General features: G+C 38.5%; 1 protein-coding gene across 1 annotated transcript in view; it reads right to left on the minus strand.

Moving 5' to 3' along the window:
* The window catches only part of SSH2 (slingshot protein phosphatase 2), a 109170-nt gene that overhangs the window by 31930 nt on the left and 55509 nt on the right, over nt 1-21731 (minus strand). The window contains exons 4-9 of the mRNA XM_007452452.1: nt 14285-14406; nt 9516-9584; nt 8662-8727; nt 4942-5136; nt 1240-1333; nt 977-1105 (exon numbers count right to left, since the gene is read on the minus strand). Coding sequence (XP_007452514.1) covers nt 977-1105; nt 1240-1333; nt 4942-5136; nt 8662-8727; nt 9516-9584; nt 14285-14406 — 675 coding nt within the window. The remainder of the gene's footprint in view (nt 1-976; nt 1106-1239; nt 1334-4941; nt 5137-8661; nt 8728-9515; nt 9585-14284; nt 14407-21731) is intronic.

Consider the following 21731-nt stretch of genomic DNA (forward strand, 5'->3'; position numbering starts at 1 on the left):
ACGGACTTAGTTGCTCCACAGCATGTGGGATCTTTCCAGACCAGGGCTCGAACCCATGAAAAAAAAAAAAAAAAAAAAAAAAAAAGTAACTGAGAGACTAAAAATGTAGCTACAAGGTTCCAAATGTTTTAAAAGTCCAATAGTCTTTGTTATAAGTAGTTTTCTGGGGGGCTTCCCTGGTGGCACAGTGGGTGGGAATCTGCCTGCCAATGCAGGGGACATGGGTTCAATCCCTGGCCCGGGAAGATTCCCACATGTTGCAGAGCAACTAAGCCCGTGTGCCACAACTACTGAGCCTGCGCTCTAGAGCCCGTGCTCTGCAACAAGAGAAGCCACGACAATGAGAAGCCCGCGTGCCACTCGCTGCAACTAGAGAAAGCCTGCGCACAGAACAAAGACCCAACACAGCCAAAAATAAAAACAAATAAATAAATACATTTAGTAAAGAAAAAAAAAAAAAGAAAGTAGTTTTCTGCTCTGTTCAGATTTATCAGATCTTAGACCCATTTGGCAGATTTAAAAGAGTGACCTGAAAAAGGATCATTCTTTTTTGGGGATACACTGTATAAAACTACTGTGGACTGGTCTGCTTTGTGGCTCTATTATGTAGGACAGATGAGATCTTTAACAACCCATGGGGAAGAAAGGCCTGATCTGTAGCATTTGCCAATTTCCTCGGTGTAAATTTTCCCACCATAGTCAATTGATGTCACTGAGGAATTGGGAAGAGATGAGCAGAAGCACACCATTATATAACATTTCCACCATACAATAGATGTAAATAACCTTAAGAGCACAGATAATTGTAAAATGTAGTAAAATATTGGAAGTGATGAGGTTTGAGTATTTATGACCTTTGTTTTTAATGTAAGTTACATTTTATCTAAATATAACAAAGTTTGATAATTGCCCCCGCCTCCAAGAGTTGGTATGGACTAGCCCCAGCACACCCCTTTAAAGTGGCCCTAAGACTTACCAAGAACACGTGCTCAAATATCTGTGTAGGGCTATCCATCTGACCAAGGATCACTATCATTTCATTATCTATAAATTCCTTGAATTCTCGCAAGTTGCACACCATTTGCATTTCCAATTCAGTTCGTATCTGAAACAGAGATGACATTTTGTACTAATCTCTGAAAAGTCCCTCTGGACTTTCAATCACTCACCATTTCTAGCCCCACTCCTATTATCATTCTACCTCTAGCCTTGGAACAATGGGGACTCAAGGTCTCTTACCTCTTTGGATGTGATATTCTCCAAATCCTTCTGCATCATAATCTCCCTTAATTTGGTTTTAATTAGCCTTTCTGTTCGCTCACGTTCAGTTGGTCTGAGAAGAGAGAAATGGTGATTTTTCTTAGGCAGGAATTTGACCAAGTCAATGAATGTGCCACCTGATTATGTTTCCAAAGTGGCAGGCCTTCCCTTTGTTACCCTTAAATTTATATTCTGGAGGCATGGGAAAAAGAAAATTATACTTTAAAAAGTTTCTTTTCATAATGTATAGAATACAAACACGTAAAAATTATTACGTGAAGAGACTGTATATGTCTAAAAGCTCATAAATATATTCACGTATACAGATCCAAGGAGTAAAAGACAAATAGGCTACACTGAGTGTAATACTTTAATGGAGGACCATTTCCCATCAAGTACCCCTGAGTACCACTTGCTGAGCTAGAATACCAAGCTGGGAAGACCAGTGGTGTGACCTACTATGGAACTGGGTCTTCTGTAGCGTAAAAATGCCACCCAACGCTGACCATCTGTTGCTACGGTTCTAGAAAAATGCGAAAGAGAGAAGAGTGATTTCTGCCTTCTTCAATGAAGCAAATTCTCTTCCAAAATGGATTTTAAGGATTAGCTACCTGGAGTACTCCACCCAAAATGTGTTCTTTTTCACAAAAGCTCTCACCAATATCTCTGTGAAATTATTATCCCCATTTTACAGATAAAGGAAATAAACAGCTAAAAGGTTAAATGACATGCCAACCGTCACTTTCACTGGCAGGAGACCCAGAACTCTCCGTCCAGCCTAACACTCTACCTGCAAGATTATGTTGCTTCCCTTAGTCTTCTGACTCTCTTAAAAACAAAAATTTCCCTTGGAACCTTACTATGAAATCAAACTAGGAAGCTGATTCTCCAATTACTGGAAAGATACTGGTTCAACATAACTAGATGCTTCTCTCTAAAAGCATTATTTCATATTATGCAGAATTTGAGTGAGGCTAACAGAGAGTACTTTCTGTCTCATCTTTCCCTCCTACCTACTTGAGAAAGGTATCTGCCCTGTACTTCCTTATTTGGAGATGGAAATGGACTAAGCCTTCAGGCATCCTGCCTGCCCTTGCTGCCTACGGCCTTATCACTGGCTGCAAAAATAGCTTCAGTATAATCTCCAAAGATGGATGCTCTGACCCCACAACCTTGGGGCTCCCCACCACTTGGACTCATAGTTTCTCACGAACCCTGCAGAGTATAGCTAACACCTCTGCCATTTCCCTGTCAATCAGCCAAAGCATCCCTGTCTTGACTAGGATTAACATTCTTAACCATGCTCCCCACCATTTTCCCTAGACATAGCTAATGGTAGAAAGTTATATATTTCAGTCTTCAACTAAAAATAAATATTGGTAAAAAACAAATTTTAGCACCTGTGTGCATCGGTTCGATTCCCTAGTTTAGCAGACTTTCTCCCAATCCTTCACACTTGTTGGGCCAGAGTGGTTTGGGAGCAGACATACCTGGGTTTTAATCCCAGCCCTGCTACTTACTAGTGGTATGACCTTGAACAAATACCTTCCCTTTGCTCAATCTCTGTTTCCTTTTCTATAAAATGTGAACAGTAATACTATTTGTCTCACGAGGTTTTTATGAGAATTAAATGAGATACCATGTATGAAGTGCCTGGCATAACATCTGACGTACACTGGAGGCACCATACACCTATGTTCCCTGCTCTACCTTCCTTGGATTTCAAAATATAAACTTTATTCACAGTAGAGCACTTAAGTCCATTTTGGCATACATTCTCCTCTGTAACCTCAGCATTATTTTTTAGGCTTTTCTAGTCAACTTAGGGAAGAAGAGGGAATGGAAAAGGCATTATAACACAAACATACTTTCTCCCTTGATTTCACTACAGAAAAATCTGGAAAATACATATATACACAAAGAAAATAAAAATCACCGAAAATCCCCGTCATTATTAATACTCTCACCTACAGCTCTCAGTCTCTTTTTCTATAGACAGACATTTGCTTATTAAATATATCTTAAATTGTGGTTATATTGTACCTAGTAAGAATTAACATTTAATGAGCCTTTACCATGTGCCAGGGACTACATTTTACATTATTATTATTATTTTTTTGCTCAGGGATAGAGATCATGGGCAATTTTATTTTCTTTCCTTTTTGTGCTATAATTTCCAAATCTTCTCTAATAAAATCAGGAAAAATGAAAAGGCTGAATCAAAATGTCCATTTATGTACCAGATGAGACATCCATTTCTCCAATACCCATCAACCAGTCATAAAGCACGAAATCAATAACACTGCCCACAATTCTGAAAGCCATACATACTATCTTTATCTTTTTAGTTACTGTGGAATCTTATTTATTTATTTGTTTGTTTATTTATTTATTTATGGCCGCGCTGGGTCTTCGTTGCTGCATGTGGGCCTTCTCTAGTTGCGGTGATTGGGGGCTACTCTTCGTTGTGGTGCGTGAGCTTCTCATTGCAGTGGCTTTTCACGGGCTCTAGGTGCGCGGGCTTCAGTAGCTGTGGCTCGCGGGCTCTAGAGCACAGGCTCAGTAGTTGTGGCGAATGGGCCTAGCTGCTCCATGGCATGTGGGATCTTCCCGGACCAGGGCTTGAACCCAAGTATCCTGCACTGGCAGGCATATTCTGAACTGCTGAGCCACCAGGGAAGCCCCAGTTACTGTGCAATCTTGAAAGGACTAGAGCTACTAGTACTAACTGGTCCTCATACCAATAACACCCTATACAAAAAAGCTTTCACTGTTTTTTTTGACTGTTCCATTCACATAATTCTTGGAAATTTCACCTTTTCTAGTAAAAAGCATTTATTATCTAAATTAAGCCTTTAAAAAAAGAATCACGAATTGTTTTGGTATCACTTTAGGAATCTGAAGGTGAAGGTTTGTAAGACCATTTAGCAAGTAGCTACTCTTCTTTCCCAGATGTAGAACACCTTGGAAGTGCAGAAAGATCAATTCAGAGCAAAATAAACATCCTGATTAATTTCCAAAGCAGGAACTAAATGTGAAAAAATTTCCAAAATAGTCACATAAGTTTCAACACATAGACCTAAAAAGGAAACAAACATCAGCTCCACCTTAGGCTATCCAATTTGTAGTACAGCAGAGAGATTTAATAAAAATGTTACAATCCTAACAAGGCAAATGTGGGGCTGAGTAAGACAGAAATTACAATATATATTTTTAAAAATTTGAACAGAAATCAGTTAAAAATTAGCATAACAACGTAGGTATTCTAAATTGACTGGAAACATCTTGTTTTCTTAAGTATTAGCAACATCCCTCTAAAAGCTTCTCTATGTCATTAATTTGCTTAGGAAATGCTTCTTTTAAGATAATGGAAGGTCAGACTTCAGCCTAACTCCTTTAAACTCAAATTTCAAATTACTGGAATCTGAATTAATGGGATTTTATGGTATTGCAGTTCTTAACTATGGAGACTCCACTGTGCCCAGGAGTGAAACTCTTCAGGCCTTTGCACACAACAGAAAGGACAGGTTTCTTTGCGAGGCAGATGTGTAGTACAGACAGTGACTGATATCACTGGTAAGGTTAATTCCCTAAGAGGAGAGATTAGGGAGCAACATGCTGGTTCTGACCCCCGAGAACGCAACAGAGAGGACTTCCATGATCCTCAGCAAGATGACTTACATGTCTGTGAAAAGAGCTGGAGAGTCAGGCCGGTGGGACTGCACATCCTGCATAGCATTCCATTCATTGACTGAGGATTGATCTGAGTTGATATGGCTCTCATAATAACTCACCCAGGTGAGAAACAGGCTGCCAGGGTAGTAGTTATGCATTCTGGCGACTTCACAAGCCTTGTGCAGACTCTGTAATGCAGACCTGAAAGATATGCTGGGAAATGAGCACTGGAGAACTGTGGGGATACCAAAAGGCCAATAATCCATGTGCTCCCCAAACTCTTCCAATTTTTATATCCTATAGAGTTGGGCCTCTGGAGAATCTATTCCTTGGAATTCAAGAATCTCTGATTCTGATCATACTACATTATCTCTTTATAGCAATCAACTAGACATTTCTTGCTGAAAGATACGATGCATTATTAAGGCAGGGGGTAGAGGGGAGCAGGAGAACTGACAAGCTACCAGTGAAAAATAGGTCTGAGTACCTATGGAGCTCACAATCCTGTAGTTGGAACCACGCTGTGGCTACTGCCACTAGAGAAGTAAAGATCTATTTCATTTACTACACAAACATTTGTTTCTCTTGGCACAGAGTCACGTTAGAACATGTATTCCCTATGACTCTTAGAGGCTCCACAAAGATCACATAGACAGATGTTCCTAAGCCCTGAGGACAAGTCCTTTAATGCCCAGGATGTACTGATCTAATGACATCTGTCATTCTTGTTACCTTAGTCTCCTAGTCTTTTTAAACCATTTATTCATACACTTGAGCTACTTTCTAAGAACAGCTCTGGTTATACTGAGACTAATTAAATCTCTCACTCTGAACTCAGGAGCTCAAGAAGGGTAAACAAAACTGAAAAGTACCTTTTTGGTTGTATACTTGGGAAAACTAAAGCCAGAAATGCTAGGAAGAGTTATACAAGAGCAGGCATCTTTCTATGTTTTTGTTTACTGATTTGTCTCAAGTGCCTAAAAGAATGCCTTCTTTAAAAAAAAAAAAAAAAAAAAGAATGCCTTCTAGTTCAAAGTTGGAGCACAGTTAAAATTTGTTGAATGAAATGTCTTATTAGCTATAAACTAATGTCTCTCTCCTAAGGGAAAAGGATAGTATGTGAGAACTCTGTGGCCAATCTATACCCATCTTTTTCTTAAAAATGCCTTTTCATTGTTTTTTTTCTTTCATAACAAATGTGATCATGCTCATTTTAGAAAATATAGGGACCTCAGGTAAACAGCAGAAATATCCTTAATCTGACCGCCCAGAAATAGCCACTGTTGGTCTCTGCAGAGATCTAAAATAAAGATGATCATATTCTGCACACCATTTAACTTGTTCTTTTACTATACACCTTGTCATCGACATCTTTCCAGGTCAATAAATATTCTTCAACTAGTTAATTTTTAATGGTTGTATAATATTTAGAAACATGGATGTACCATAATTTAACTGACTCCTATTATTTTAGCCATTTAAATTGCTTTCTTTTTTTTTTTTTTTTTTTTGCGGTATGTGGGCCTCTCACTGTTGTGGCCTCTCCCGTTGCGGAGCACAGGCTCCGGACGCGCAGGCTCCGCGGCATGCGGGATCTTCCCGGACCGGGGCACAAACCCGTGTCCCCTGCATCGGCAGGCGGACTCTCAACCACTGCGCCACCAGGGAAGCCCCCTCAATTGCTTTCCATTTTTTGCTACTATTAGAACACTGACAAACATTCTTATAGTTAAAAATTTGCACACACCCTTGATTATTACCTTAGGATAAATTCTTAGAAGCACAATTACTATGTCAAAGGGCATATAAAATGATACAGCAAGCTGGCAAATCATTCTCCAGAAAGGTTGTTCCAGTTTATTTTCCCACAAGTAAGTCTACGACAATGCTGTTCCTTGAGTCCTTGTCAACCCCGTAAAATGTAAATTAAAAAATAAAATCATGACCAATTTCATGAGAAAAACATGCCAGTCCATTTTTAGTAGGGAAACAGATTTTCCCTTAAGAACAAAGCTGCAGTCTTTTAAAATGTCTCCTTTTACTTAACGTAAGCCAAATTCTCAGAATTCTCAGCAAATTGCAGTTTCTTACACAGATTCAAAGGTAAAAGCCAGCTTAGTGCAATGTACAGGATATTCAATGCATGTTTTCTTCACCCAGGAAACACATGCTTCAAAAGCATATGCCACAAGTGTCTGGTGCAAATGTCCTAAACACACTCAAGGCATAACCAGCTCATACTTCAGCTGCATACAGGAGAGTGAGGCTGCAGTAACTACTTTCCTGTGAAGGAAACACCTGGTCTAAATGCTACTTTGATCCATACATCATCTTTTTCTTTTCTTTTTTTTTCTTTTGTGACTTTCAGTTCACTACTCCTCATGTGGTACACCAAAAAAAGTTTATTCTGCAATAAGCCAACAGACCTAGGACTAGTCAGTCTACTTTAGAACATCAAAGCTTGAATTACTTGAATCCTTAAGAATTAAGACTGCTTTGTACTCCTCCCCAAAATATAACTGAAAACACTACATTTATGGGACTTAGGACTTACGGGTTTTACTTGGTATAGGTCAGTTGCTTTTAATGGACCCTTAGTCAAAAGAGGTCATAAGTTTTCTATGAGAAATTTATCTGTGAAATATGCCCTAAATCTAAAAATGGGTCTAAACACATAACCTGAAACTCTGTCCTACCTCAATTACTGCATGAAATAAGATTTAATTGTTCAGCTGACTCTCTTTTAGGACCGCACCCACTTCAAGCCTATCAATCCTGTTATTCAGGGGTAAGTTATCTCCCTGGAGTCTTTTTCAGGCTCCTTTATTTCTTGTTTGGCTTGCATTCTGCCCATTCTACTCCTCATGGAGACTTCCACTATAGAACAGGCAACTGAATGAGGAACTGAAATTCAAATCGCTGACTGGGGGATGACTCTGAATCTTAGAGTCACATCATTCCCTGTTTATACTGGATCATTTTTCTAGATAATCTAGAACAAGAGAATAAGAATCTATTCTGTCTAAATGTAAGAGATACTCTTAGGCCAGTTATATAACCTCTCCAAACTTTGGTTTTCTCACCCATAATAAGGAGCTAATAATACTATTTTGGGGAGTTGGTGTGATGATTAGATGTATTCCATGTAAAGCACTAGGCTCAATGCCTGACATATATAGTAGGTAACCCAAAAGTGTCAGTACACCAGCTGATGGTTATTAACAACTACAATGTTTTTTCTAGGCTGTATTTGCATTATGTAAATAGTCTCACAAACAGTTGCCAGCAATTAAATGGAAACTTATCGATGTATAATATAACTCCATCAATGCTATCCCTGATTACCTGAAGAAAGGGGAAGTTAATGCATAGTTGTGAATGTTCTAGACTCGGCTCTAGACTGCTACTAACTTAGTCAACGTGTCCCTATAAAACTCAGTTCCAACTGGCTATCTGATCCATTGTTTTCCAGAGTCTAAGAGCACCTCTGAGTTTCACTTGTTCACCAACGCTGAAGGCCTTCCGTTGTGATAATTTGAAAACTGAACTTCTAGGTCATCTTTAACTATGATGGCCACACAGACAGATCACACAAAATCCTATACACACAAACAGATCATACAGCATTTTCACAAAGAACTGTGCCATTTCAAATACTACTTCTCACAAAATATTGTTCCAATAACATTAGAAAAACTTTCACAGAGATATTAAAAGTCCTCTTACCACATTGCCTGCACAGACACAGGTTTGAATATGTGAACTCTGTTATCTGTTGATACGCTGAACCCACTAAGGAAAACAGAATGAGACAAAAATCCATAAATGAGAGTAGGTTATTTCAGTTGTGAGTTTCCAAGGCTGTTTCCCAGGCTAGCAATTGCTGGCTCAGTAGCAGGTATCATCAGGCACTTTGTGTAGAAGTTAACTGGAGTACGGGACTTGACTGAAAAGCTTCAACGAATTGTCTGATTTCATCTACCAAGCAAAATGAATGGACTCCCACATTGGAGTCAGGGAATTACATACTGTTTCCCAGCTGTAGCTATGGACAAACTGTTCTGCTGTATGTTTCTATTTGGAAGTCTTGTGGGTTCTTAGCAAACCTGACCCTGGTTTTATAAACTGGAGCAAACATCTTGGTCTCTTGGGGACACATTCTAAAAACACCAGTAGGTGGGGGTGGGGGGTCACTGGAAAGAACTGGCACAGGAATGGGTTATACTGTAGGCTGACAGCTGGCAGAGGCAGCAAGAGGTTACTTGAAACAGAACATATCATCCTCTGGGAGAGCACTGCAACAGTCCCACGTGCTCGGATTAAAGAGTGGAGCCAACAAACTAGTTCTTCTTTGTTTGGATTCTTACCATAGTCGGTCTAGAGGAGTAGAAGTGAGAGGCTCTGGCAAGCTGTATTTTTACTCTACTTTACAAAACAGGAGTTTAAAAGGACTCAATGAGCTGCTGACATGACAGTTCAGTTGGGCATAATGGGCCTCCCATTCAGCTGAATGAATGGGCACTAAGATGGAACCCCACCCCTTGGCTTTCTGTAGGAGAATAAAAAGGGAAAGCTCTTACCCATCACCATCCAAATGAATTAGGGTGTCACTCCAGAGAGGCAGGACTAAACCCATGGTACAAGTGCTACTGCAAGACAAGAAATAGTCCATAAATTACTTCCTGTTACTCTAGGAAGCAGCTGTTTATTAACTCTTTCACTACAAAGGATAAGTCCCTGAGCTCTAAATTCTAACATAAGTGCAGAAATTTCTATCATATTACCAGTAACCCAACATATGTGCCCCGGAGCTGTTTTAAAACAGGTGTTAGTTAGGTCTCTAGGTATTAAACATAGAGAACTTATTGACTGAGCTTCCTTTACTGCTGTCTTGCAAATGGCCACTGTCTAAAAAGTCCAGGTGATCGCTGACTTGCAACTGGCAGGTCTCAGCCCAAGTTCACAGCACCCAATTCAACTCAGAATTATTTCCAATGCCAAGAACTATTGCTAGTTACTGAAGACCTCTGAATATGTGATTTGCTCAATTCTAATCCTGAGGTTTACATAGATTTATTAAATACCAGAACGTACTCAATAGTCTAAAAGGGAATTGTTAATGGCTTGTAATCAAGTTAGAGAGACAAAACAGACACATTACAACTTAAAAAAATAAAACAGTGCTTGGTGGCTGTGCACTGAAACAGCACTGCTGAAATGCAGAGTGAAGCGGAATGTCAAAAACCAAAAAAAGAGTAGCTCTAGTATGGTATGTTAAAATATTATTTAAATCACACCCTATCCCTGGGAGGAAACTAGTTTTAAGTTAATGGAACAGGTTAGGATGGGAAGCCATGGACTCCCAATTGTGTCTCTATCACACCACTTCTCTGGACAACTATAATCTACCCTAGAACTCTGCCACTTTCTCTCCTTAAGGCTGCCATACACCATTTTCCCCTCCATCCAGTCTCCCAAAGGCTCCTATACCCTCTCCCTTCCAATATATCTTAGAAAAGCAGCATGGTATAGTAGAAGGAACACCAGATGTAGGAGGTGGAACAGCGAAGTATGGTTAAGAGCATAGGCTCTGGAGTCAGAGGGGCTTTGGAATCTGGATTTTGGCATTAACTGTATAATTTTAGGCAAATTATTTAATTGCGTTGTGCTCCAGTTTCCTCATCTGTAAAACTGGGATAAAACTACCTTCTTTATTGGGCTGTTTTGTAGGTTAAATTAGATAACACACCAAAAACAAATGTGTACAACAGTGCCTAAAACATAATAACAACTACCATGTATTGAGCAGTTATACTACATCAAAAGATCTGGATTCGATCTCCTTCAGTATTTCAATTCCTTTTGACAAGTTATTTAACCTCTCACAGCCTTAATTTTGTCATCTTAAAATATAGGTAATGAAACCTAAGCCTCACAGGGTTATCATAAAAATTTAAAATGTTTAAAGTGAAACAATACATATGAATGTATTGTCATGTAAAACAAATGTTGAATATGAATCTGTGGTGGGTGCTCTAACACAATGGAAAATGATTTTGGCAGGGCAGGGTGGGGGACATTATGAAAAATGCATTAAAAACAACGTGAGGGGGCTTCCCTGGTGGCGCAGTGGTTGAGAGTCCGCCTGCCGATGCAGGGGACACGGGTTCATGCCCCGGTCCAGGAAGATCCCACGTGCCGCGGAGCGGCTGGGCCTGTGAGCCATGGCCGCTGAGCATGCGCGTCCGGAGCCTGTGCTCCGCAACGGGAGAGGCCACAACAGTGAGAGGCCCGCGTATCGCAAAAAATAAAAAAAAATAAAAACAACATGGGGAATACTGAACTCCCACTGCTGCTGGAGTCACTGCAGGGCTAACAAAGGCCATTCCTTAGTTGGGCTGTACCTAAGGCTCTGCACTGCACTTGCTGCCCTGTGTTACTCACAACTCCACTAGTGATTCCAGAGTTCAGGAGATTCAAATCAAGATTGCAACAGCTTAGGCACATTGTAACCTTGGGCCTGAACTCCTGAACAGCTATCAAGCCAGGCCCTGGAGGGAGGAGGACTGCTCCACCACTGTTTCTGTTGACTAGATGAGGTGAGTACAAGGAAAACCTGTTTTGAAAATGGCTTCCCAAGGTTGAGTGAGTTATTTTTAGAGTAGTTTTTTTTTTTTTCCCTTAAGTGAATGCTTATCTAGGTCCTGGCAGCAAGTATAATTTGGGTATAAACATGAAGGATTTATAGATTAGTGACAAATCTAGAAATTAAGTAACTACAGAAGATACCAAAGGTCCAAAAGAGTGTGATCTATGAGCTTGTGACCAGACACCAGTTAAACTTTAGACAAGTGACAATGATATGCAGGAACCAAACATCGCATTTTCTGCTTGTATTCAGGTCAGAATGCTTTTTTACATTAAGAAGTAGCTTTTTCACATGACAGGAAAGAGAGGCCTGAATTAGGCACACCTAGTATTTTTATCTAGTTTATCTTGAGTCTCATGAAATTTTCTCCATTAAAGTATAGTTACTTATTTTAATAGATACTCATCCCATTCAAAAATTATTTATTGAGTGCTGCTATGTACCAGACATTTCAAGGTGTTGGGGGTATGAAGAAAAATTATAAAATAATACCATAAAACTCTATAACTTGAAATATATACCAAATGCAATTTGGAAACCAAGGTTATACTTTTTATTAAAAAATTTATTACTTAAAATATAACACAATACTCAAAGAACTTATAAATAGGCTAAATAAATTGGCTGTAATATATCTTGAGAATTACTGGGGATGAGCATGTCATAAACAATCTGGGTTCCACTTTGGTTTAATACTGTTTTGAAACATTAACTTTTTATATTCTCAGATACAAAATGATACAGATTCCTTCAAATAGCAACTGAGAGAAATGATACTAGATTACTTGAGCAACAGTATTCTGAAGTGGGCAGCAATTTTCTTACTGTCCAATAAGCTCATTCAAACAGAGGGTGTAGGGGAATTCATAATATCAGATTTACCAAACAGAATGAAAACTAGTTTCTATAGCTTTTCTTATCACATTTTGTCTTCCATAAACGAAAATTTTCTTTTGTTAGTCAGATATGATTCAGGCAGGACTATTACCAAAGACACATGCAGTTTACCGGGGATAAATTACTGGGCACCCACATTAATAAGCATTCTTTATGATTTCTGGGAACGTTTAGGACAAAGTGAAAGAGAGATAAGATTAGACATCTGATTTCCCAGACTCTGGGTCAGGAGGATCTGAAGTTGTCGCCTTCTCTCTCTACGGCAAGACTCAAATGACATTTCCATGCAGCTCCAGTTCCTGTTTTATGGGATTTCCAAAGGAGGAGTCAGGGAGAACCAAACAAAGGAAATGAGATGGAGGGCAGCCCTGTCCACCTGATCTTTCTGCAATGACGGAAATGTTCTATAAGTGTACTGTCCGACAAGGAAGCCACAAGCCACATGTAGCTAGAGTACTTGAAATGTGGCTAGCTGTGGCTGAGGAACTGAAATTTTAATTTTATTTAATTTTAATTTATTTAAATAGTTACAATGTGATTAGTGGCTATTGTACTGGACAGTACAGATCTAGAGACATAAAAACCCAAATCAGAGGTCTTAAAAGTACTAATGAATGTAGGCAAGGTAGGTATTCTTACAGGATAAACGCTTATTGAAAGATCTGTGTTGCTTAGGTAACACTAGAGGTTAAAACCATGCAGGAGAAAAAGCTTCCTAAATGTGGTTCACAAGCCTGTGTAATTTCAGAGCTTACAATTAACGGCTGTAAGTGGTATACAAGGTAACAACTCTGGCCTTGTGATCCTGGTGAACCCACATATCATTTTCAGGTTGACTGCTATGTACAAGCTCAGGTAAACACTAGTTTGGGAATCTTTCTGGTGACAATGTAATTTTTTTTCCCCTTCTAACATCAGGACAATGAGAATCACTCTTAGTCTCCTCTTCTCTTTGCCACTAAATTTTCCCAGGCCTGGGTCACACCCCTAGCTACTCCACAATCGCATTCTAGTCCTGAACCAGGAAGTCAATGCTTTGAGATATCTGGCAGGATTTCCTGAGGCTTATTATCTACAGTGAAAAGATCTGCTTAGCAGCCACATTCCACAGTCTTCCCAAGGTTTCTCCAAAAAAAATGGGAAAATAAAATGGAAAGCAACAAACCTCAGAGGCACAAAAAAGCCAGGTGATACATGGTATCACCTTAGGTATCATCTTAGGATGTATAGTGCTGCTAAAGCCAAAGGTAAATGATTATAAAAGGTTCTGTTTTGAGTTTAAACAATCATCTCCCCTGCCTTTCTTTAACTCAGAAAAAGAAAAAAGGAAGTGTAACATTTGACAAAAGCAAGGTGCAAGGCCATGGATCTAAGAGACTGGAATTAAAGCGGGCTCTCTTTGAACCCAGAACCCACTGGTACACTATCACAAAGGGTGTGTGCCCCAGAACCACCAAATGAATCGTTACTGCTTAAAATAAAGAGGACTGCAAAGAAAAGCCAGTTATTCCCCCCACCCTTGGAGACAGAAATTTAAACCATTTGCTTTATATCATTACCACCTAAAGATGAGAGGAAGAAGGTAAGGAACAGTGGTAAATTAGGAACACACAACCAAAGACATTCACTGAACATTTTTGTGTCTCAAGATTGTGTGACTAAGATACTTCTGATGTTCTCTAGTTTTACGCACTGAACTTTTAGAGTAGAACTGCATAAGATGTTTTTGTGATAACTCAAAAGGTAACTGGAGTGGGTTGTTTAAAAAGAGGTTTTCTCATTCTCCCCTCTGTGGTACCATACCTGTCATTAGAGGAGAAATCCATTCCTAGGACGATGCTTTCTTCAGTGTCTTGTCTACCGTTAGTTGAAACCACTACCATATAGCGTGTTCGATTCTGGTAAGTACTCTCTAGTCTTACAGCCTGGAGGTTAATAGACAATAAAGAAATTAAGAAATTTAGAAGATCAATTTTAGATCATTCAACCCTTTTTACATCACCATTTTAAAGCATACTCAAGGAGATAGCAGAGCCAGTAATTAGGAGACCTAAATTCAAATCCCAGTTCATGGATTAACTATGAAAACTTCAGTGAGTTAATTGGAGGGAAATATAATAATACCTATTCCATTGGGTTGTAAGAATCACATGAAATAATGCATGTAAAGTACAGTGCTTGGCATATACTAAATGCTCAATAAATGTTTGCTATTAGGATAATTTATAACAATAACGATTACCAGGGCATGTTCTAATGATCTAAGAGTGGACTGTGAGGTATATGAATGTGAGCACCTGACTCACAGATCCATGTCCCGCAAACAATTATAATAGGAAGCAAAGTTTAATATCAGAGGAATATGCTCTATTGCATTCTTACAGATTATACACTACAAGACTTTCTTTAGTTTCAAATATCAGAAGTTTATATTATTTTTATCAAAATTATGGTATTTTAAAAGGTCCTTCAGAAAATTCAAATATGCATATGGTCTCAGATGATATTAAGGATTTACTGTTAGTGTGATAATGGCATTGTGGTTATGTCTTTTTCTTAAATATCTGGAGTGAGATGACCTGAGGCCCAAGTTTTACTTTAAAATCTTCCAACAATGGGAAGCAACAAGATATTCTTCAGTAGGTGAATGGATAAACTGTGGTACATCCAGACAATGGACTAAAAAGAAATGAACTATCAAGCCATGCAAAGACATGGAGGAATCTTACAGGCATATTACTAAGTGAAAGAAGCCAATGTGAAGAGGCTAGATAGATAGTATGATTCCAACTCTATGACATTCTGGAAAAGGCAAAACTATAGAGTCAGTAAAAAGATCAGTAGTTGCCAGGGGTAAGAGGAGCACCAAGGATTTTTAGGACAGTGAAATTACTCTGTATGATACTCAAGTGGTAGATACGTGTCATTACACATTTGTCAAAACCCATAAAATTTATAGCACCCAAGAGTGAACCCTAATGTAACTATGGACTTTGAGTAATAATGATATGTCAACATAGGCCCATCAGTTGTGACAAATGTTCAGCTCTTGTGGGAGATCGTGATAATGGGGGAGGCTATGCTTGAGTGGGAATAGAGGGTACGTGGCAAGTCTCTGTACCTTCTGCTCAATTTTACTGTGAACATAAAACTGTTCTAAAAAATGCAGTCTATTAAAAAAATTTGCTAAGAGGGTAGATCTTCTATTAAGTTCACCACCATGGTCATCATCCTAAGGAGGAGGAAGAGAAGGGATGCAGGGCTGGAGGAAACTTTTAGAGGTGATGAATATGTCCATGACATAGACTGTGGTAATTGTTTCACAGGTACATACTTATCTCCAAACTCATCAAATTGTATATATAAATATGTACAACTTTTTGTATGTCAATCATACCTCAAAATAAAGTGGTTTTTAAAAAGTTCCAGCAAAGAAAGAATAAAAGGGGGAGATAAATGAAAGAAATCTGGCAAAATGTTGATGGTTATTAAAGTTCGGTAACAGGTTCATGCAGACATATTTTCTACTTTATATGTTTGGGAATTTTCTTAAGAAGGCTCAAAAAGATACTTTATAAACCTTAAAAATAAAGTAAAATGGCTACTAGTCAACATTCATTCAATTATTTACTCTGTATCTACAGTGTATATCATCAGAGCAGCCATGAGGATTCAATGGTGGAAGAGAGAGATATGGTTCCTGCCCTCACAGACTGTACAGTCTAGACTACTCTTCTTTTTATCTGTTAATAAAAAGCCAGGAAGATGTGCACTGAAGGCAATATTCTCTGTATAGCATACTCTCCCACCCCCACTCCTTATCTCAGAAGAGAAACGGTTCCAATCCTATCACCTGGCTCAAGAAATCTGTCACAAATTTGTTAGAAATTTCTATCTGTAATTCTTTCAGCGCTACTCTTCTTGGAGTCTCCTCCTTCATTCTGTCACTATTCCAAAAGTGGCCAGGCAAAGAAAAAAAAGAGACATCACATGACCCACTTAAAAAGGCAGAGGTGAGTCAGTCTCTCCTGGCTATCTTTTCACCTCTATTCTGATACTCCTAGGAAAAGCTACTTGTAAGCACAATCACCTAAAATAACGACATTAAGCTTGTCTCTAATAAAGAGCTGATACACCAAGAATGTAATTCCCACCATACTAACTCCATGTACCAGGTAGAGAGCTGTACTGCTGACTTTTATGTTCCATGAAATAATAGAACATTTCAAACCAAATTCACTTGTGAGAGCTAAGAGGAACTACTAGTTAAACTGACAAAGGTCTAGCCCTATTTGGCTGGGACCAAGTGAGCATTACACACATAGAGGTATGAGTAGCAGTAAATGTACATGAGGAGGACTGACAGGCAGCACAGACTCTATGATTCTAGAAACATTCCACAAAATATTAAACTAACCAAAAACCTGGTGCAGGTAAACTAGAATTTCTTATAAACAAGATCTCAGATATTATTACATATCTAAACCTGGGCTTGCTTTGGCAAGCTCTGGTCTAACTGTTCAGTTTCCTGAATATGTATGTTACAGGCCTTTTATCCTGTCAAAGCTCTGAGAATTTCTGGAAAGGCTCACATGCAAATGGCATGGAAACAACTAAACTATGCTTCTGATCATTTATCTATAACTTCTACACCAACTAGTGGGGACTGATTGGCTAAGTTGAAGCTGATAAAGGTAAAAACAAAAATAAACAAAAGACCTCCATAAATATTACCTATTATGCAAGTTATCAGGCCAAGTTAGCAGGTGGGTAGCAAGTTTCTTTGTGATATTCAAATAAAACATTAGTTGTTTCTCTTTTAAAAGTGAGGTGTATATCTGTTTATCTATGTATCTATTTAAAATATAAAGAGCATTTCAAATGTTTGGCCCTCCCTTGCTTAATCTAATCAGAACAGAAGATCCTAAACCTAATGGGAAAGGCCCCAGTCACGTCACACTGATTTAGGCTTGAGAAACTGGCACATCACGGATTCATTCCATTTTAATCTTCTTAGATGGAAGAATAGCACTTAGAGGTCTTCGGATTTGATCATGGACCTCTAGATAGCACCTACAGTTATCACTAAACTTTTACTAAATGGAAGTGGAGCTTTAATCAGTGGGTGAGAAGCCATGACATTAACTTAACACTTACATCCTAATTAGAAGGACAAGATCAAAAAAATTTTTTTTCATTAATTAATTTATTTTTGGCTGCGTTGGGTCTTCGTTGCTGTGTACGGGCTTTCTCTAGTTGCAGTAAGCTGGGGCTACTCTTTGTTGCTGTGCATGGGCTTCTTATTGCAGTGGTTTTTCTTGTTGTGGAGCATGGACTCTAGGCATGCAGGCTTCAGTAGTTGTGGCATGTGGGCTCAGTAGTTGTGCCTCACAGGCTCTAGGGCACAGGCTTAGTAGTTGTGGTGCATGGGCTTAGTTGCTCCACAGCATGTGGGATCTTCCCGGACCAGGACTCGAACCTGTGTCCCCTGCATCGGGAGGCGGATTATTAACCACTGTGCCACCAGGGAAGCCCCAAATCAAATTTTTTTATAAAATTTTTTTTTTGCAATGCCAGGGGACAGACCTGAGGCTTCGAAATTCCCTTTAAGCTTCAAGATTCTAGATTAAGGAAATAAATAAAAATTTAAGAGCCACAGCATAGAGAAAATACTAATAACCACCCTGGTTTGAGGTCTATTTCACTCCTGTGTTGGGGAGATTAACAAAATCTAATAATCTAATTTGATTCATTAAGTCAATCAGAGAAATATAATTTAAAATGGCAGTTTGCACATAATACCCTAATATTAGAATTGGCAGGAATTCCAATGTTTCCTCAGTTTCCAGAACTCACATGGAATAGATGACAAATAAGGCAACAATTCAGATGCATTTGATTAAAGTTCTCATTGAAAAGGATACTACTGAAGTTTACTCTAATCGCCCAGATAAAATAACGTTTTGGATTTTTTTAAACGTCTTTATTGGAGTATAATTGCTTTACAATGGTGTGTTAGTTTCTGCTTTATAACAAAGTGAATCAGCTATACATAAACATGTATCTCCATATCTCCTCAACATTTTGGATTTAAAAAAATATTTTTCTTATCTATCTATATCTATCTATCTACGGTTGGGTCTTCCTTGCTGCTCGCGGGCTTTCCCTAGTTGTGGAGGGTGGGGGCTACTCTTCGTTGTGGTGCACGGGCTCCTCATTCTGGTGGCTTCTCTTGTTGTGGAGAATGGGCTCAGTAGTTGTGGATCGCGGGCTCTAGAGTGCAGGCTCAGTAGTTGTGGCACACGGGCTTAGTTGCTCCACGGCATGTGGGATCTTCCCAGACCAGGGCTTGAACCCGTGTCTCCTGAATTGTCAGGTAGATTCTTAACCACTGCGCCACCAGGGAAGTCCCAACGTTTTGGATTTTAAAACGTGGCAGCAATAGCAACTGAGAAAATTATTCCAAGAAAGTCCATTTATTGCTAAATTTGGAATAGTACAAGTTTCAGGAGAACTGGATCCAGCAATCCTAGGTCTGAGAAGTCATCTCATTTTCAAAGCTCATCTTATCAAAGAATGTTAAAACTTCCCCTGTTTAAACGCTTAATCTGATTATAAGCAGTTCACAAACCGATACAACAACTTCTCTGCTCAGCATCATCCAGCATCAGGAAATACTCCTCCTTAAGTTTACATTGCACCTTTGTCTTTAATCTATTTCCAACAAGAATCTTACATCATGCCCCTACATGCAATGTTTATCCTAAGGGAAGCCACATTATAAAGTCCCAACGTCAGACAGGCAGCTCACGCAATCCATCAAGAAAGAAAGGTTTCAAAAGTATGCAAATATTAAATTCTAGCCAAAAGAACAAAGTTAATACCTAAAATTAAAATAGACTTCAGATGTGACACTAATGAACTAAAGAACACTGTCTTCAAAAGAAACAGAGCTTGAGGGAGTCTCTGGATTTTATTATTTTAAGAAATCTCTATGAAATTCTTTAAAAAAAGACCCTATGGGAGGACTTCCCTGGAGGTCCAATGGTTAAGACTCTGCCCTTCCAATGCAGAGAGTGCGGGTCGGGGAACTAAGATCCCTCATGCCGCGGGGTGCAGCCAAAAAAAAAACCAAAAACCCCCTGCAAACCCAATGACTTATATCTGTGCAGGCATTAAAAACAGATTTATTTACTGACATGGAAAGATACCCACAGGAAAGTTTGACAAAAGCAGGTTATAAAACAACACTTAGATTTTCACCTGTTTAAAAAAAAAAAAAAGATAAAAAAGGCACTCTCTGACATGACACACTATCTTTTTTCTTCTTTCATTTCTGAGCTCAGATCAAGTACAGAAACCTTAATAGTTATAATAAAGGTCAGTAGTAAAATCTTTTCTTCATGGCTCAGAACTGATTAGCCTTTCATACACACACTGCCCCTTCCCCCAACCTCATTCAACCACTGACAAGTCTTCAGTGATCCACTGTCACCTTATAAGTATATAAGCCCTTACTTATGTTTTAAATTACTTTATACTTTTGCTTCTCAGTACTACAGAGATCATGCATTAGGTAGACTGCAAGGTTTTCTGATGCTCAGATTTGGCTATTTTCATCACTGACCCAGTTCAGTAAGAGCAGATCGCAGAGAATCAGACACATACTCTTACACGTACACTTAAGACTAGAAGAATACTCATCCAAACAGTAAGAATGGTTTTCTTGGAGCATAAGATACAAAGTGATTTTTACTTTGACTTTATGCCTCTCTGTACTGTCTGATTAAAAATAAAAAAATTAACCCCTTTTTCTTTTTGGAAAAAAAAACAAAACCAAAAAACTCATTTTCTTAAATTCTCCTGCAAATTACTCAAAAACAACTCCTAGTACCTTGTCAGCACCTCACTGCTAGTTAAAAACACTAGCTTAAGTTACTTTAAATGTTAGCAAAGCTCTTAATTTCCCAGTCTATTTTTTTTTTTTAATTAAGTGGGTCTTTGATAATGTGCAAGAGTACTGTAAAACCACTGCCTTCATTTTATCAGCTATGGTTTTCCTAAGTACTAAAGCTAATGCTTATGACTGTATTTACAATGCAGGGCTTCCCTGGAGGAAAAATTAGTTTAGTCCTATTTTCAATGCTAAAGCAAAATGTGGGATTTAGTACCTTTATTTGTTGTTGGGTTATTAAAAAAAATAAAAGCAGGAATTTCAGTTAACTATCAAACTTTTAACCTTATGCACAATCCCCAGAATGAGAGTTTCAGCATTTCAAATTTAACTCAAAACAAAAGGCTTTGCTTTGAGTCTACAAATGCTCCTTTCAGTTGGAAAAGTGCTAATTTGTCCAAAGTCATACAATGTATTCACTCATTTTCTTGAAGATGACTCACTCAATAATCTGAAACATAATGACTATGTGTTTGTAACAATTCAAAACAACTGCTGTAAAATGGCTTGTCACTTGAGCTCTGAATTCATTTAAAGGCGTCAGTTACATTTTTTGAATTTATATTTTATAAATGTAAAGCAGCTGAAGCTGCATACTTTAGCAGGAAAGAAAAAATTTAATTGCCAATTCTGCCTTAGTAACTGCTCCCTTATGCTTTCCCAAGTCTCTTGTGGTTGAAATTATTTTACCATTCAGAGGTGCAACACAAACTCTGGAATTTTATTAATGAGAAAGGGATAAAGTGAGTAATAGACCTCAGCTTTAGCTCTACCAAAGCAAATAATTTTTGGAAACTAGCCACAAATTTCTATCTCTATTTCTAATATATGCAAGTGACCATTATTATGGGTTTTAGAGGGGTTGTTCTCAAAGTGTGATTCCTGGACCAGCACCATCAGCATGACTTGAAAACTTGTTAAAAATGTAAATTATCATTGCCTCCCGCTCCCCAAATCAAACTCTTCAGGTGGAGTCCAGCAAATGTTAGTTTAACAAAGCTCTGGAGGTGATTCTGATGTACTCTAAAGTCTGAGCATCACTGCTTTAAAATACTAATGCTGTAAGAACTGGACGCCACTTTTTTCACTTAAAAAGAAGTGTTTAAGATAGAAGTATATCAAGAAATATAGACAAGATTTATGTAAGTATAATGCTACATTAGGATTAGGATATAAAATAATTTTGGAGGGATTTCTTATTTCAATTCCTTTAAATTTCAAAGTGAGTTTCTCAACAAAAATTAGTGGCCATGTCAAGAAGGCTACAGAGGCAGCATTCAGGAGAAAAAAAATGAC

This window comes from Lipotes vexillifer, unplaced genomic scaffold (assembly GCF_000442215.2).
Source record: "Lipotes vexillifer unplaced genomic scaffold, Lipotes_vexillifer_v1.1 scaffold216, whole genome shotgun sequence".
Lineage (NCBI taxonomy): Eukaryota > Metazoa > Chordata > Mammalia > Artiodactyla > Lipotidae > Lipotes > Lipotes vexillifer.